Source organism: Mytilus edulis, chromosome 9, assembly GCF_963676685.1.
Source record: "Mytilus edulis chromosome 9, xbMytEdul2.2, whole genome shotgun sequence".
NCBI classification, from domain to species: domain Eukaryota; kingdom Metazoa; phylum Mollusca; class Bivalvia; order Mytilida; family Mytilidae; genus Mytilus; species Mytilus edulis.
The window spans coordinates 22,725,215-22,741,363 of NC_092352.1; the positions used below are offsets into that span (position 1 = coordinate 22,725,215).

A 16,149-nucleotide genomic window follows, 5' to 3' on the forward strand; every position below is an offset into this window, starting at 1 on the left:
TATTAACTGTTTGTTTCTTTCCATGATGATTTGACATTGTACCTTTTTTGAAAAGATTTAATAAATGGATGTGAAGTTATCCATACATGTCAAGTGACATGATATTCGCGTGTAATACACGCTTTTTCAACGGTTTACACGCGAGGATTTTGTCACATGGCGTGTACATGCTTTTCACCACTTTACACGCAATTACACGCTTTTTCGTCCTTTTCAATTTTTGGTCGTTAGTGATATCGCTATTCTCGGGTTTTTTCCTTATTCGGTGATAAATACCGAAAAATTCGACATGGCTGCCACATTGTTTATTTATATGGACAAACAGTAAAAGGTAAGTAGTTTGTGATTTGTTTTAACGATTTTGTGACTTTCTTTCAAATTCAATGTGCACAGAAAGAGGTCACTTTCAGGGCCTGTACCGTCGTCTAAAGTGCCGATTGTTAAGCCAAAACGATGTGTACGGCAAGATTCAAGATTTATAAATTATATTTTGGAGTTCAAGTTAAAATGATCGAGTGACAAGTAAAGCATAATTTGTGCATTCTATGTTGCAATGATAAAAAAAACCAATACATGTGAGAGGAGAAATACAATGTAGCTATTTGAATAAGCATTTAACATGTTTATCTAATGGAAATCAAATTTATAAAACATTTTTCTTTTTCAATTTCAGTTTCAAATCTAGCCAACACGGCAACAGATTTCTACAGGCCATGGGGATAAAAATATCACAGAACTGTTGGATCAGCTCTCATAGTACCAGGTTTATTCTGATGAACTACCCAGTTTTAACCAGGCAATAGCAATGGCAGAGATAATAGATGACATTTTACATTGCCAAAAAACCCCATTATGACATTCTTTCAAATCTTGATGAAGCTAATTCAGTCAAATATCAATTCCTACTGTTGGAGAGCCTTTTCAATAATAAAGAAATTGACACTGAATTCTGATCAGAACTTGACTATGTTACATTTGTATTGTGCTGTTATCAAATAAATGTATTAAACTAAACTTGAAACTGGCAGTTGTTTTGAATATATGCCTAGTGGTGGTGCTTTAAAAGCAACATAACAGACCACTGTTTAATACAATAAAAGTTCACAGTAGAATATATATTGTTTTTTTATATTCACAAATTTGTATGAAATTATGAACATTACCACATTCATATTAACAAGTCCGCATCTACGTCACACGTTTTCACACGCTTTTTGACATATCATGTCATGTCATGACATGATTTCCCATTGTCAGAGGTTGACATGTATGAAGTTATCCCCCTTTTAAGAATAGAGTGGATAATTAATCAGACTAATTTAGATGTAAGGTCTCCTCTGACTTATTAAATTGTCGATACTCATCAGTAACAGATTTAGGAACAGTATGTGAGTTCTTTATTATTTTTGGGATACAAATTTTTATTGAATTTCTTGGATATGAGTGAAGCATGATTATTATTTATATGTTTGATGAATTACAATTATTTTCTTTTAGCTTACCGATATATATGCATACTTTTGCAATAAGCATAAAGATGCACTAAAAAGGTGAAACAACCTTTTATGATAATGTGCTCATGCCACAGCTCTTAATTAGTATTTGTGGTATAAATGTTAAATTAGTATTTGTGGTATAAATGTTAAATTAGTATTTGTGGTATAAATGTTAAATTAGTATTTGTGGTATAAATGTTAAATTAGTATTTGTGGTTCAAATGTTAAGCAAGATTTTTTTATGTGTACATTTGTTTAATAATCCTTTTCTGGGTTTGATACAAATCTTCCAACATGGATTTTAAATTGGCTTCAACAGCTTTTAAGATTGATAGAAAACTGCTGAGCTGCTGAGGTTTTTAGATGAATTTAATTGTTTATATTGATAGATTATACAGGCAAAGGTTGTCAAACATTGGTTAATCACTGTGCTGAGAAAGACACATGTAAGAATGGAGGCACCTGTCAAACATCAGCTAATGGTGTTGGTTTCAAATGTCATTGTAAAACTGGTTAGTATAATTTGAAAATAGTTTGGACATGTCCCAATTTTATCTCAATGAGGGGAGGTAGGAGGGTCCTGATCCCGAAATCCCAGGCTTTAAAACATGAAATCCAGAGGTCCAGAATTTAAATAAATTTAAATCCTGACAACCCGAAATTCAAAAAAGAATTTCCGGATCCTGAAAGGGTCAATCCAGAAATCCCGAGCTTAAAAACACCTGATCCCAAAGTCCTTTTAAAGTTCATATCCCCTCCTGAATGTATCTTGGTTCAGTTATCCTTATAACACTAGAGAGTTACACTGAAACCTGTACAGGTAATAAGAAAGATAAGTGCTGCTGAAATGATAAGCTCTCTAGATTTCATATGAAACTATTTCAAAAAGTTTCAAGTGCTGAAACTAAATTTTTCATTTTGAAATCAGGTATTCAAAGTTTACTAGGGAGATTAATATAGGTTTTTCATGGTGCCTGCCAATACAGATCCTCCTGGTCCATCAACAGCGACTGTTTGACCATCAGAACTGTTACCTTCAAATATTGGCTAAAAATAACAGTTTAGTGGAATAACCGTTTCACAGATGATATTGGATATGTCCTTATGTCGCAACTACAATACTCTTCCCTTTTCACTAATATGACCTACCGAATTAGACTATTTACCAGATTTGTAATAACATAAGCAACATGCGGGCTACCACATGTGGAGCAGGATCTGCCTCCACTCCCAGAGGACCTGAGATCATCCCCAGTTTTTGGTGGTGTTCGTGTTGCTTAGTCTTTAGTTTTCTATGTTGTGTCTTCTGTACTATTATTTGTCTGTTTGTCTTGTTATTTTTAGCCATGGTGTTGTCAGTTTAGTTAGGATCTATGAGTTTGACTGTTCCTTTGGTATCTTTCGTCCCTCTTTTAGTGTTTGGGCTAAACAAAACAGCCACTGATCTCAAACCTAGTCAATAATTGTACTACTGACATGTTTAGATATTGGTTTCAGATTAACCTAGTTACCTCTGATCCCAACATTGGTGTTTGTACTAACATGTTTAGGTAAATGATTTCAGGTTTTTCTGGAGATAAATGTGAGACTAACATTGATAACTGTAAAGCAGCTAAATGTCCGGTGACTTCTGTATGTAGAGACATGGTGAATGATTATTACTGTAGATGTAATCTTGGTTTAACTGGTGAATACTGTACAAGAGGTTAGTCATTGTGTAGATGTGATGTAAGTGAACTTTTTTGCTATTGTCTTTATTTTGATAGTGAATAATGTAGTACTGTAGAAGATTATTCAATATATATGTATGTGATTTTCTGTTTTTTATATTTTTATTGATGTGATGCCAGTAATAGTCCTTGCATACTTGAAAAAATACTGAACAGACTTAGTTTGTCTCAATGAAGAAGTACATGTTTATGTGCTGCAGTGCTCTCTCCCATGTATTGAACCTTGTCTGTGGTTGTCTTTATATGTATATTATACTGTTTTTATACCTCATTCTGCTGATTTAGTCTCAGACAACACCAAAAACACTCTCTTACTCTTACATACAAACACGAAGTTAAACACTTATTTAATGGTTCCAAAAAGCCTAATTTTGCTAATATTATTTGTCACTTTTTCAGAGGCGGATTTAGTGGGGGGCAGGGGGCCCGGGGGCCCCCCCTTTTTGGGGAAAAATTTGGTTGCTTATATAGGGAATAACTGAAGCGTAACTTGAGCGGGCCCCCTCTTAGGTCAGTCAGTGGGCCCCCACTTATGAAAATTTCTGGATCCGCCACTGTTTTTAAAAGTTTTTGCCCAAAGATCAAGTTTGTTTGCCTATGATATAATTGCTGAATTACACAGATTTTTATAGTTATTGCTTAAGAAATTAATTTTTGATATTGATGACAAATTTCAAGCGTGAGTTCTGAAATAAAATGATGGTTTCAAAAATAAAATCTCACAATTGACATTCACTTCCTCAAATAAATATGAGCATTCTTTTTTATATGAAATTTGTATGTTTTTGTAGAATTAGACACAAACTATGATTTGTTGTTCTATTTACCTGCCCGTGATGGGTATGCTGCCTTGCCTTACCCCATAGAGCTGACTGGCAGTGGCATAACTATCAGTATGTGGGTTAAATTCCAGGTCAATGGTTTCAAACAGATATACTTTACCCTGTATAGTGTTAGGTAAGTATGATTCAGATTGGATGGTTAGATGTTATATTTGTTGCTTGTTTAAAAAAAAAACTTTTTGGAACACCTCTAGCTTTTTCTGTCTGTCTATGGTTAAAATTTGATGTATCAATGAGCTTAATTTGCTACGGTTTTTTTCATATATTATTGCCTATATTGTGCCATATCGCTAGCATCAGGAAACCTTAACCATTTGATAAGATGGGTCTCATTGGGATCTAAGTGTGCTGCGGAATTGGTTAAGTTTTTATGAGGGTGACACGTGATGGTCAAATTATTAAGCATGAAAACATAACAACGTATGGATGGACAAGTGAAATAACAAGTGTTATCATTACAATGATAAGGGAGATACAGGGATCTGAAAAAAAACAAGAAGTGAGATCTGGTGTCAGACCCTGCAATAAGTAACACAATGCTAACCAATAATAAAGTTTATAAGAGTAAACAGATACGCCATAATTTGACAATTATTTTTGCAGTGCTTTGAATAGTTTAGAGAATCGAGAAGAAATGATAATGTTTCATAACATGGGTGTAGATATAACTGATCACAATGGAAAGAAGACAATCGCACAGAACTACTTTACAATCGATAATGGAGAGTGGCACAATGTGGTGTTTACATGGGATGAAAAATCTGGTGGAAAATATATCATTAATAGTATAAGTCAAGGAACAAATACTGCAATCAATTTCAAGAATAACTTTAACCATAAGTAAGTCTGATAATTGTCTAGGTTGTTATAATGCTACCCAGAAAAATTCATATTATAAAGTCGTAACTTTGTCCTTCCATCCATTTTATGCCTGAAACAACAAGTGACTTGATTTTACAGATATACATGTTTCAGATATTAAAATACTGGTCCTTATTATTGCCATACTCAACCAGGTGCATTATAAGCATTAATATTAATCTCACAATAATTTCTCAATTTATAGTACACAATATTTCATACCCCTCATACCTGCCAACCTACACAGTTGTTACCTGAAGTGTGTTTAGAGAGTTATAATGTTTTTGGGTCTCTTGTAGATAGTTGTCTAATTGGCAATTTCAGTGGAATCAATTAATTTTGTGTGTACCAATTTTTGTGAATGAAGAAAAAGTGTATTTTTTGTGACTATTTAATTTTATGGTCTTTCCAATTAGTCTGCATACAAGCCTGTAGAAAATTCATAATTCGTTGAACATTTAAGTTATTGGTTCACCTGTACACCAAAAATCCATTAAAAAGTGAGTATCCCATGAATAATTATATATCCACAATAGACCACACCTTCCTTTTTTATATGTTTCATATATGAGGGGGATTAACCTTTATGGGGACTCGTGTATCAGATGTTTTAAAGCACATGATTTCTAGGATTGATCTTTTTGGGATTCGCAATTCTTTTTTCGAATTTCAGGATGTCAGGATTTAAATTTCTTTAAATTCGGGACCTCTGGATTTCATGCTTATAAGCCTGGGATTTCGGGATCAGGGCCTCTCCAACCCCACCCTCAAATATAACTAATGTATAGTTCATTGTTTTAATTTAATATATTTCAGTATTTGGATAGTTATTGGTGACAACTTAGGACCAATCACAAAACAATCAACTAACGAAGGCTTCAAAGGATATATTAGTCAGTTAAATATTTACAACAGAGCTTTAGACTTTGAAACAGAAATAGCTGTGATCCATTCCAAGCCTCAAGTGGTTTTTATAGGAGCTATACTTAGATGGAATGAGTTTATCTTACACAAAGGTGTACAACCTGTTTACCCATCACATGCATCAAGGGAAGGTTGTGTTTTGGGAAAAAGCTGTATCACACAAGGTAGGATTTTTTTAATTTACAGAGGCAGATTAAGAAGGATTGTCCCGCTTTTGTGGGAAATCTGGTTCATTATATAGGGTGCTTAACTGGAGCGGCCTCATCTTACACAGTCACTGGGCCCCCTTTATGAAAATATCTGGATCTGCCACTTATTAAGCCATTTACTTGTTTCCAAATTCTGATGATAAGATAGAATTTAGTATATTGGAATGGAATAGATTTGTGGAGCCATTATTTTGGTCAATAATGTACTTCAAAATGAGGGAAAAAATATAAATAGGCTTAAAAGAAACCACAATTCTATGATATTAGACATGATGTAGTTTTTAGTAAATGACTGAGCTTTACCAAGAGCAGAAGACAGTATAAAAAATCAATGATCACAACAGAATTATAAATACTTATTCATACTTGGTGCAAAATTTTCTTGCTGTGTTGGCGACCAATTGGTGGCATTTGGCTGTTTTTTGCTCTTTGTAGGTGGAGATGTTGTCTCTTTGACACATTCATGATTTCCATTCTCAATTTTATTATAGTCATTAACAAGAGGCCACCATCAATTGTCAACTGTCCATCAGATTTACATATATATAGCAAAGAGAGATTAATAACAGTTTCTTGGACAGAGCCAACCATAAAAGGAGCTAGTACTATTAACAGAAGGTATAGATCTGGTAAGTATCCCAATCTTATTGTTTGGACCACACAGTAAATCAAAAACAAAGTCAAGTATGCATATCAGATCAGTTCTTTAATAACTTGGATACGATACAATTCTCTGCAATTACATAAATCATAAATAACAGTGAAACTAAATTCTGTTATTCATAAAAATTATATACAGTGCATGAGTTTCTTCTCAATCATAATAAAATATAAAGAAACATGTTTTCTGATAAAAGTACAAAGTTTGCATAAATGATTAAATCAATATATTTCATTTACAGAACATTACAATTCTTGCTAAAGAAATGAATGATAAAGTGGGATTAAATATATGCTTACCGATTATGCTCTCTTATAAAAATCATCTTGTGTGTCCAAATGAAATCCAAATGATAAACTAGCATAAACAAATTGAAATAACATCATCATAGGAAAACATTACATCATAAAGACGGACGGCAAATACGGCAAATATATTTTGCGCTGTAAACGTCAATGATTACATAGAAAAATAGCTTTTACAAAAAGCTTACCTATAGATTAAATAGTGGCAGCCAAGTGACAATGTATACACTATTAGTGCTGATATAAATGAATTTTATACCAAATATTCAAAATAAGAATAAGAATAAATATAATTCTTACACTCATTAAAATCCAATGTAAAACGCTACATTTCTCTTAGGTGGAGAGTATCTTAGAGTAAATTTAAAGCTTATTTCAATGAAATTGGTATGTGTCCCTTTCTAAAATTGGTATTTAAGGTACTTAATTGTACTAAAAAAAGAGAGAAAAAAAAAAACTGTTTACTTTTGTAAAACTTTTATTAAAAATGGTTGAACTATATTATTTTAAAGCTGCACTTCCAAGAAGAATTCATACTGTATTATCTTAAATAGTACAGGGGGACACTAAAATGTATAATAGTGTCAAAACAAACCTGTAAAGTATTCAAGGCAGAAAAAAAAGAAGAGTTTTCAAAACTTGCTTAACCCTTTAAAAGTGCTTGTTTCCTAGAGGTATAAATAAATGAACTGATTTTCATTGAAAAAAAAAAAAATAAGATCATGAATAAAAAACACCAGTATAATTAAAAACCAATTGTTCAGAGAACAATTGAAGGTCTTTCCACATCAAAGAAATTTAGAAAAGAAGATAGTTTCATTATACTGGTGGGGATGAATCAATGGCTCGTATTTTCTTTTGAGTGAAATAAGGGAGATAATTAACTACTTCCGGTGAAGTGAATGTCACTTTCGGGCTTATATGATAGCTTCTTTCACACTGATTCCAAAAATAAATAGTTTCTATATACTTTTGCCTGTAAAACAGAAAAAAACTGGCAACTTCCGGTTTATCAAAAGTCAATTTTAGTCTTAAATGATACTTGAAAGTTTTTGAAATTACAAAATATATGAATTCCAAGTACTTTTTCATGAAAAAAGTGCAAAAATGGCTACTTCCGTTTTTTTCAAGGTCACTTCCAGTTGTCATTTTTCAAGGTCATATGTCATCCAACCTTGGTAAAAGATCATATGGCTTTATAATGAACCTAGTTGAAGAAATAACCAATTAACCTTATAATTAGACATTTCAGGGGCACTAACTCCTATAAGATACCTGGACCTTGGATTGTTTCAGACCAAATGTAACATATATTCATTACAATAAAGCAAACATTTTGCACTTGTTCTTTTATATATATCTTTAAAAGTGTTTGAGAAAATGCAAAAATAAGCAAAAGTCCACATTCAGAATTTGACCTTGACCTTTGACCTTGGTCTCATTTTCTAAGTTAGGACCTAGGGACCTCAAATAAAAAGGTTCTAGGATTATACGGTTAAAGGTTTATGAGTTAAAAAAAACATACCGACAAATTTATTGTGTAAAGGTAGATAACTCCTATAAAATTTCATCAAATCACTTCGTTACAAATTAGCCAAAAATTCACGATAAAGTGGAAAATATCTGAGAGCGATAAATGCAATTTTTGTAAAACAAAAGAAGAAGATTATTTGCATTTCTTTATTACATGTTCATTTTTGAAAGATTTTTGGGAGAAAGTACATTATCTTCTAGCAAAAATGAATTTTCAAAACAAGATATTAGCAAAACATATAGTATTTGGATACAAAATATCAGATCAAGGGTATAACGGTTTTAATTATTTCTTGACAATTATAGGTTTTTGTATTTACAAGTCGTACTATGTATCCGAGCAAAAACAGAAATTTTTAGATGTGTATGCTATGTTTATAAAGGATTTACGAAGGTTTATGAATGAGAACCAAACAGTATCTCAAAATGTATTTTTCATAAAGTTAAAAAGATTAATATAATTGATGGGGAAAAAAAAAATAATGTTTTATTATATTTTATTATATTCTGTGTATTTTCCTGGATACTCAGAAAGTAATTCACAGGGATACTTTATTGAAGCTTGGACAATGAAGTAAAGATGTAACAAGCAATTTGAAGAATAAAGAATATTTATTTGTTGGTAAAAAAAAAAAAATTCCCGAGGATGTAACGAACAAGTAAGAATTTTTTTTTGACAATATCATTTTTTGTTACGAAGAAGATGCACACATTTGATAAACAGTGAATAGGGAGATAACTTTTACAAAGAAAATTGTTGGTCTGGTGAAATTTAAAAGCGTATAAACTGTACGATACCATGTAAGAAATATCTAAACGATATATTGCGAAACAAAAATTTCAAAACTTGGCAGAAAAAAAAACCCAATATTAATCAGAAGAAATACAATAGGTCTTTCCACAGAAAAGTGGAAAGACCTTATTATAAAATGCAGCTTAAAAGAAATCTTCAAATTATGAAAATTGTTTGAAGACAACTTTGCTACCTCTTAGTCCATTTTGACATTATTTGTTATGATTTTTTTTTTCAGGAGATACATTCCTTTGGGGTAAATACAAAATGATATATGAAGCCATCGATGATGAGTCTAATTCACAGTTCTGTAGTTTCAACATTTATGTTCAATGTAAGTTTTACACAGAAATTTAAGTACAAGTCATACATAAAAGTTTGAAAGTTTCTCAACTAGCATATGATTACCGGTATATGTATTACCCATAGTATTTTTTTTTCTGTAACACTAAGGAACTTCTTTATTTCAATAGCCAAAGTTCTAATTTAAGTCATATGACATATTGCTATAACTTGGTGCCTGTCAAAGTCATAAACTTGATTTTTCATGAATTATCACAATCAACCATATGATGTTTAAGATGGACATGTTTAAAGAATAAGAGTATTTTACATTACATAAGTTTATCAGATATATCCATTTTACATGCCAGTTATCTCCCTTACATAAAATGTGAGATCAGGTACTTTTTTTTTAAGGAATGTTTTTATTACAGCTGAAGTATGTAATAAGGTACCTGATCCTTGGGGTGGTGTACAGCTGTGTGAAAAACATGGATCAAATGAAGGGTGTACAATCAGATGTACAAACTCCAAGACAGAAAGAATCTCTCGTTATCACCCATTGCTGTATACATGTGGACCATCAGGGAGTTGGAATCCAGCAATGCCATCTCATACATTGACTTATCCACCATGTGGACGTATGTTTGTAGAACAATATTTTCTTGCTACGTTTTTTATTTTTTGGGTGGCCAGTTTTACCTCAATAAACCTGTATGACATGCATGAAGTATTTATATTTTAATGCTAGCACCCCTTAGTTTCTTTTATCTGTTATTCATTTTCCATCTTTGTTTTAAAAATGGTCAGACAAATGGGTTTAATTTACCTTATTCTGTCTTGAAATATCGGTGTGAACAGAATTTATAACTGATAATGTCTTTTTAACAGAGATGTATTTAAAGGGTGGATGATTTTTACAAATAAATTTGTTAATCACAATTTTACATCTATGCTTTTATATTTCAGCAATAAATGGATTTCCCAAAAAGAGGCTTGATTTAGTTTTATCCTATCCTAACATAACAACAGCAAACTGTCCTGGTGTAAAAGAAGCTCTGGAAGTGGAGGTCAAGATGTCAGTTCAAAAGATCAATGCCTACTGGGACTCCAAACTATGTACTGAGGCAGATTGTTCTGATATCACTGTGGTTGTTGATTGTGGTACTCTTTCTGATAGACGAAAAAGAGCCGTCAGTATAACCAACGTTCAGCTTACCATTCCTAAGTCTCTGTAAGTCAAATTCTCTCTTATACTTATTGTTTTGCTCCATTTCTTGTTACTACTTTTCATGGCACACTAGCCAAATTGCTATTAACTACTGTAAGTTCAGAAACTATTGCCAGGTTTTTATTATTGCGAAAAATGCAACAGAGTTGTAGACGCAAGAATTTAAACTCGCATTTGGAAATATTTTATATGAATTAAACAGGATTTTTCCCAAAATTGCAAAAGTTTAAATCGCATTTAGGTCTAAAAAGACAAAATGGTAATAATAAATGCATACAATAATTTCTGAATTTACAGTACATTATCTGTGCACAGCACTATATTATTCCACTGATATAAATAAAATAAAGGCCCTCTTTTATGACCTCATTGTTAAGGTTCATTGATTCACATTAAGTTTAACAATTATATCTTTACTTTGGAAATGTTTCAGGAGGACAATAGTAAAGATAATGTTTGTAGTTTGATCTCTTTATTTTCAACATCACAATAATACAGTATCAATTACTGAATCATATCTGCATTTTTATATAATGATTTTATATGAAAATATGAAAATCACAAAAATGGCCAACATATAATTTCAAATAGAAATGGTTTAAAGTGATTCATTTCCTGACTTATTATTAATTTTGTGTATTAAAGGAAAAATTTGAAAGATTTGACCATTAATCAAGAAGTTCTGTCAGCTGAGGACGTTATAAGACGAGAAGTTTTAGATTCGAATTATTTTGATTTTTCTGTAAGTAAACTCATAAGAAATTTGTCTATTCATAACACTAGTTATGAATAGACAAATTTCTAAAATAGTTGTTTTCACACCCTAAGTTGACTTTGCTGAAAATAAAAGTTATAAAACTTATACACAATGCTTATTACCACCAAACACAGATGGGTGGCATTGCTCTCACCATTCTGGAGTTATGTCCCTTTATAAATTCGAAAAATTGCTACAATTCTCGTATATTTGGAAGTAGATCTGTGTCCATGTTCTTATATTTGGGAATTCAAACATGTTAGATGTTTGTAATCATCTATTGAACATACACAGAATTATTTCTACAACAAAAATAAAACCAAAATTAAGACTATGTGGTTCCTATTTTTCACATATCTTATTTCCAATGATTGACATTACAAAAATTGTCACCTTGTTCTTATTACAGAGTCAAATACCAGGCGGAGAATTAGATACTAGTGGCTTTATATTGACTTCTACTGATGTATGTGGTGATACTGAAACTGTCATTGATGGATATTGTGGTAAGTAGGGGGTGATAACTATGCTTTCACTTCTAGTTTAACATCAATTTTATGTCTTGCATCTCCTAAAATCTGATTAATCTGGTACATTTGTACTGCCATTGATGAAGTGTGGGGGGCCACTTGCTATATAATGAGTGGTAGGGATGAGCCTCTGGAATAGGTCACTTTTTCATGCTCTATGATATATGAAAAGGGTGAGAAATTCAAATTAAATATATCAATAGGTTGCTATTATCACTTGCTTGATTATATCACAAGTATCTGAAACTAATCATATGTCCGTATTTATTCTTGATGCAGTTAAACCACAGTTGTAAATGCATCCGTTATTTGTCAAACCAATTATACTCTATTTATTCTGATGTGGTATTTCCACTGATGCCAGTGATAAATGCAATAAATCCAACTATTTTGACATTTGCACCTAATTAACATTCAAGGGTTTGTATACATAAAACATGATAACAATTATTTAAAGAAATTCCATTGTGACAGCGTCCTTTAAGAGGGAACGGCAATGAAACTTTTTATCAGTTTTTATGCCCCACCTACGATAGTAGAGGGGCATTATGTTTTCTGGTCTGTGCGTCCGTTCGTCCGTCTGTCTGTCTGTTCGTTCGTCCGTCTGTTCGTCCGTCTGTCCCGCTTCAGGTTAAAGTTTTTGGTCAAGGTAGTTTTTGATGAAGTTGAAGTTCAATCAACTTGAAACTTAGTACACATGTTCCCTATGATATTATCTTTCTAATTTTAATGCCTAATTATATTTTTTATCCTATTTCACGGTCCATTGAACATGGAAAATGATAGTGCGAGTGGGGCATTCGTGTACTATGGACACATTCTTGTTTATTAATATTTAAACATGTTAAAATTAGTGAAGGTGTTACACTCCGGGGTGATATTACATTTATCTGACCACAGATGTAATACCATCTATGATCTGACCAAACGTCTTTTATATGTATTGTATTTTGGAATTGAAATAACTTCATAATGAAAGATGTAAAATGGGCAATAAGAAAAAAGTGTTTAAGATGTGATGAATTTATTGGAAAAGAAGGTGATATTATTGCGACTTTTTTGCTTCTTAACAAGATCAGAGACATATAATACAATTGTATTATATGTCTCTGACAAGATGATGAGCGGGGAAAATATTGAAATATATCTATAGGTCTGTTTTTTGTTAATTAATATATGACAAGGTATATATTTTTGATAAACAAAATATATGAAAAGGGTGGGGTACTTGATGTCTCAGCTGCTCAACCCTACCAAAAAAAGTTTGAAGTGCCCCCCGAGAGTGTGGTAAAGAGAGCAGATTATAGTTTGTCACATCCACTAAGTTTTGACTTATATTATTAAGAGTTTGATCATTGCAGCAAATACTGATACTGGCATTGAAGAATATTGTGATAAATAGGGGAGTTAGCTCTTGTTTTAAATCCACTTAGTGTAACCTCTATTGAAATTTGTGAGAAAAAAAATATGCTGTCATCAATGGATTGTGATAAGAAATAAAATAACACAAGAAATGAAATGACGCTCATGATTAACATCTAAGAAAAAAATTACTGAACAGCCATTGATGTACATTGTGTTAAGTATTGGAAAGAACTATATTAAAGCAAATTAAGTTCAATGGAAAATCCAGAAGTTATAATAGTTATCAAAGGTACCAGGATTATACTTTAGTACGCCAGATGCGCGTTTCGTCTACCTAAGAGTCATCAATGACGCTCTAATTAAAATATTTATAAAGCCAAACAAAAGTTGAAGAGCATTGAGGATCCAAAATTCCAAAAAGTTGTGCCAAATACAGCTAAGGTAATCTATGCCTGGGATAAGAAAATCCTTAGTTTTTTGAAAAATTCAAAGTTTTGTAAACAGCAAATTTATAAAAATGACCACATCATTGATATTCATGTCAACACCGAAGTTTTGACTACTGGGCTGGTGATACCCTCGGGGACGAAACGTCCACCAGCTGTGACATTGACCCAGTGGTGTAAATAGCTATCAAATCAAAGGTACCAGGATTATAATTTAGTACGCCAGACGCGTAAATGATATAAAAGTTCACATGCTTGTCATACATCTGTTTATTTTTAGAAATAAAAGGTCTTGTTATTGAGAAAGAACCTATAAACTAAATTAAAAAAAATGAAGTGATTTATTTCTTAATAAATACTGTTTTTTTTAAGATCATGGTTGTAGATGTTGTTAAAGATGATACCATTGCTTTTTTTAAAAACATGACTGTGATGTGCCCTGTCATTTCTTCAAGTAACAAATTACTTCTTGTGTATTTTTATACCCCACCTACAATAGTAGAGGGGCATTATGTTTTCTGGTCTGTGCGTCCCTCTGTTCGTCCGTCTGTCCTGCTTCAGGTTAAAGTTTTTGGTCAAGGTAGTTTTTGATGAAGCTGAAGTCCAATCAACTTGAAATTTAGTACACATGTTCCTTATGATAAGATCTTTCTAAGTTTTAAGTCAAATTAGACTTTTGACCCCAATTTTATGGTCCACTGAACATAGAAAATGAAAGTGAGCGTTTCAGGTTAAAGTTTTTGGTCAAGGTAGCTTTTGATGAAGTTGAAGTCCAATCAACTTGAAACTTAGTACACATGTTCCCTATGGTATAATCTTTCCAATTTTAATGCCAAATTAGATTTTTTACCCAATTTCACGGTCCATTGAACATGGAAAACGATAGTGCGAGTGGGGCATCCGTGTACTTTGGACACATTCTTGTAACGACTTGTTTATTTTTCAAATGTAACAAACCAGGAACAGTTTGTGTCATTCCTTTAGTAGAAGGTAGCAGAGATAATGCCTGGTTTTTTTTTCTTGACGTTCACAGGTATTACTGTTCACTTTGTAGAATCATTATGTTGTGAGACATACAGAGAGTTCTATTGAAATGTAGAAATGTATAATGATATTTATTTTTTTAGTTAAATGTGGACCAGGAACCTTTTTAAATACTACAACAAAGATCTGTGAGAGTTGTCCTATAGGGACGTACACCACCAGTGATGGACAAACCCAGTGTCAAGAGTGTCCTGCTGGATCAACTACAGAGACTGAAGGATTAAACAACCCTTCATATTGTTACTGTAAGTTAACTTACTAGAACCTGATATAAGATATGGTAAGGAAATATTGATATAATATTCTCAACATTGAATATTTAAATATAAACTGATTATAATCAAAATAGAATAGAAACATGGTGATTAATTATTCTGATGATTCAATTATGATTTTCAGGTTCATTTCCAACACTAGTGATAGATCAGAATTCACCTACTGTGGATTCATTATTATTCACTGGATTCCAATTTTCATTACAGGTGAACCACACATTTAAATGTTCAACGAATGACATATTTTCTATAGACTTTGTATACAGAGATTGGAAAAACCAAGAATATGCAAGTTTTCAACAATCCACGAAAATTTATACCCATGAAAAATAAATGAATTTACAGTATTGTCTGAATTGAAATAATACTCTTAATAAGAAAAAAGAAACATACATTATAATTTCAGCTGTATGTCCAGCTGGTCAGAAATATGATAAAGATGATTCCAAGTGTGAAGACTGTGGTCTAGGATACTACCAAGAGAAGGAAGGACAGTTTTACTGTGAATGGTGTGGGCTAGGAAAAACCACACGAGAAACAAATACAACATCAGTCAGCTTATGTTATGGTAAGTTAGATATCTGGTGAAGGTTAGGAAAAAACACACAAGAAACAAATACAACGTCAGTCAGCTTTTGTTACGGTAAGTGAGATATCATGATAGGATGAGCTAAGTCCTGTGAATGGTGTGGGCTAGGAAAAAACACTAGAAAAAATACAACATCAGTCAGCTTATGTTATAGTAAGGAAGATATGATTATAAGATGATCTAGTCCTTTGATTGAAATGTGATAGGAAAAAACACAAGAGAAACAAATACAGCCAGCTCTTGTTATGGTAAGGAAGATGATAATGAGATACAGTG

At 32.2% G+C, this 16,149-nt stretch overlaps 1 protein-coding gene across 2 annotated transcripts in view; it reads left to right on the top strand.

Annotated features, from left to right (window-relative positions):
• LOC139487814 (uncharacterized) overlaps positions 1–16,149 on the top strand; it is a 111,067-nt gene that overhangs the window by 58,371 nt on the left and 36,547 nt on the right. For both annotated transcript variants that reach the window (XM_071272945.1, XM_071272946.1), the window contains 13 exons: positions 1,886–2,008; positions 3,061–3,201; positions 4,018–4,183; positions 4,672–4,908; positions 5,746–6,017; positions 6,554–6,691; positions 9,593–9,688; positions 10,071–10,277; positions 10,606–10,870; positions 11,513–11,609; positions 12,034–12,130; positions 15,093–15,254; positions 15,691–15,852. In XM_071272945.1, coding sequence (XP_071129046.1) covers positions 1,886–2,008; positions 3,061–3,201; positions 4,018–4,183; positions 4,672–4,908; positions 5,746–6,017; positions 6,554–6,691; positions 9,593–9,688; positions 10,071–10,277; positions 10,606–10,870; positions 11,513–11,609; positions 12,034–12,130; positions 15,093–15,254; positions 15,691–15,852 — 2,163 coding nt within the window. The remainder of the gene's footprint in view (positions 1–1,885; positions 2,009–3,060; positions 3,202–4,017; positions 4,184–4,671; positions 4,909–5,745; positions 6,018–6,553; positions 6,692–9,592; positions 9,689–10,070; positions 10,278–10,605; positions 10,871–11,512; positions 11,610–12,033; positions 12,131–15,092; positions 15,255–15,690; positions 15,853–16,149) is intronic.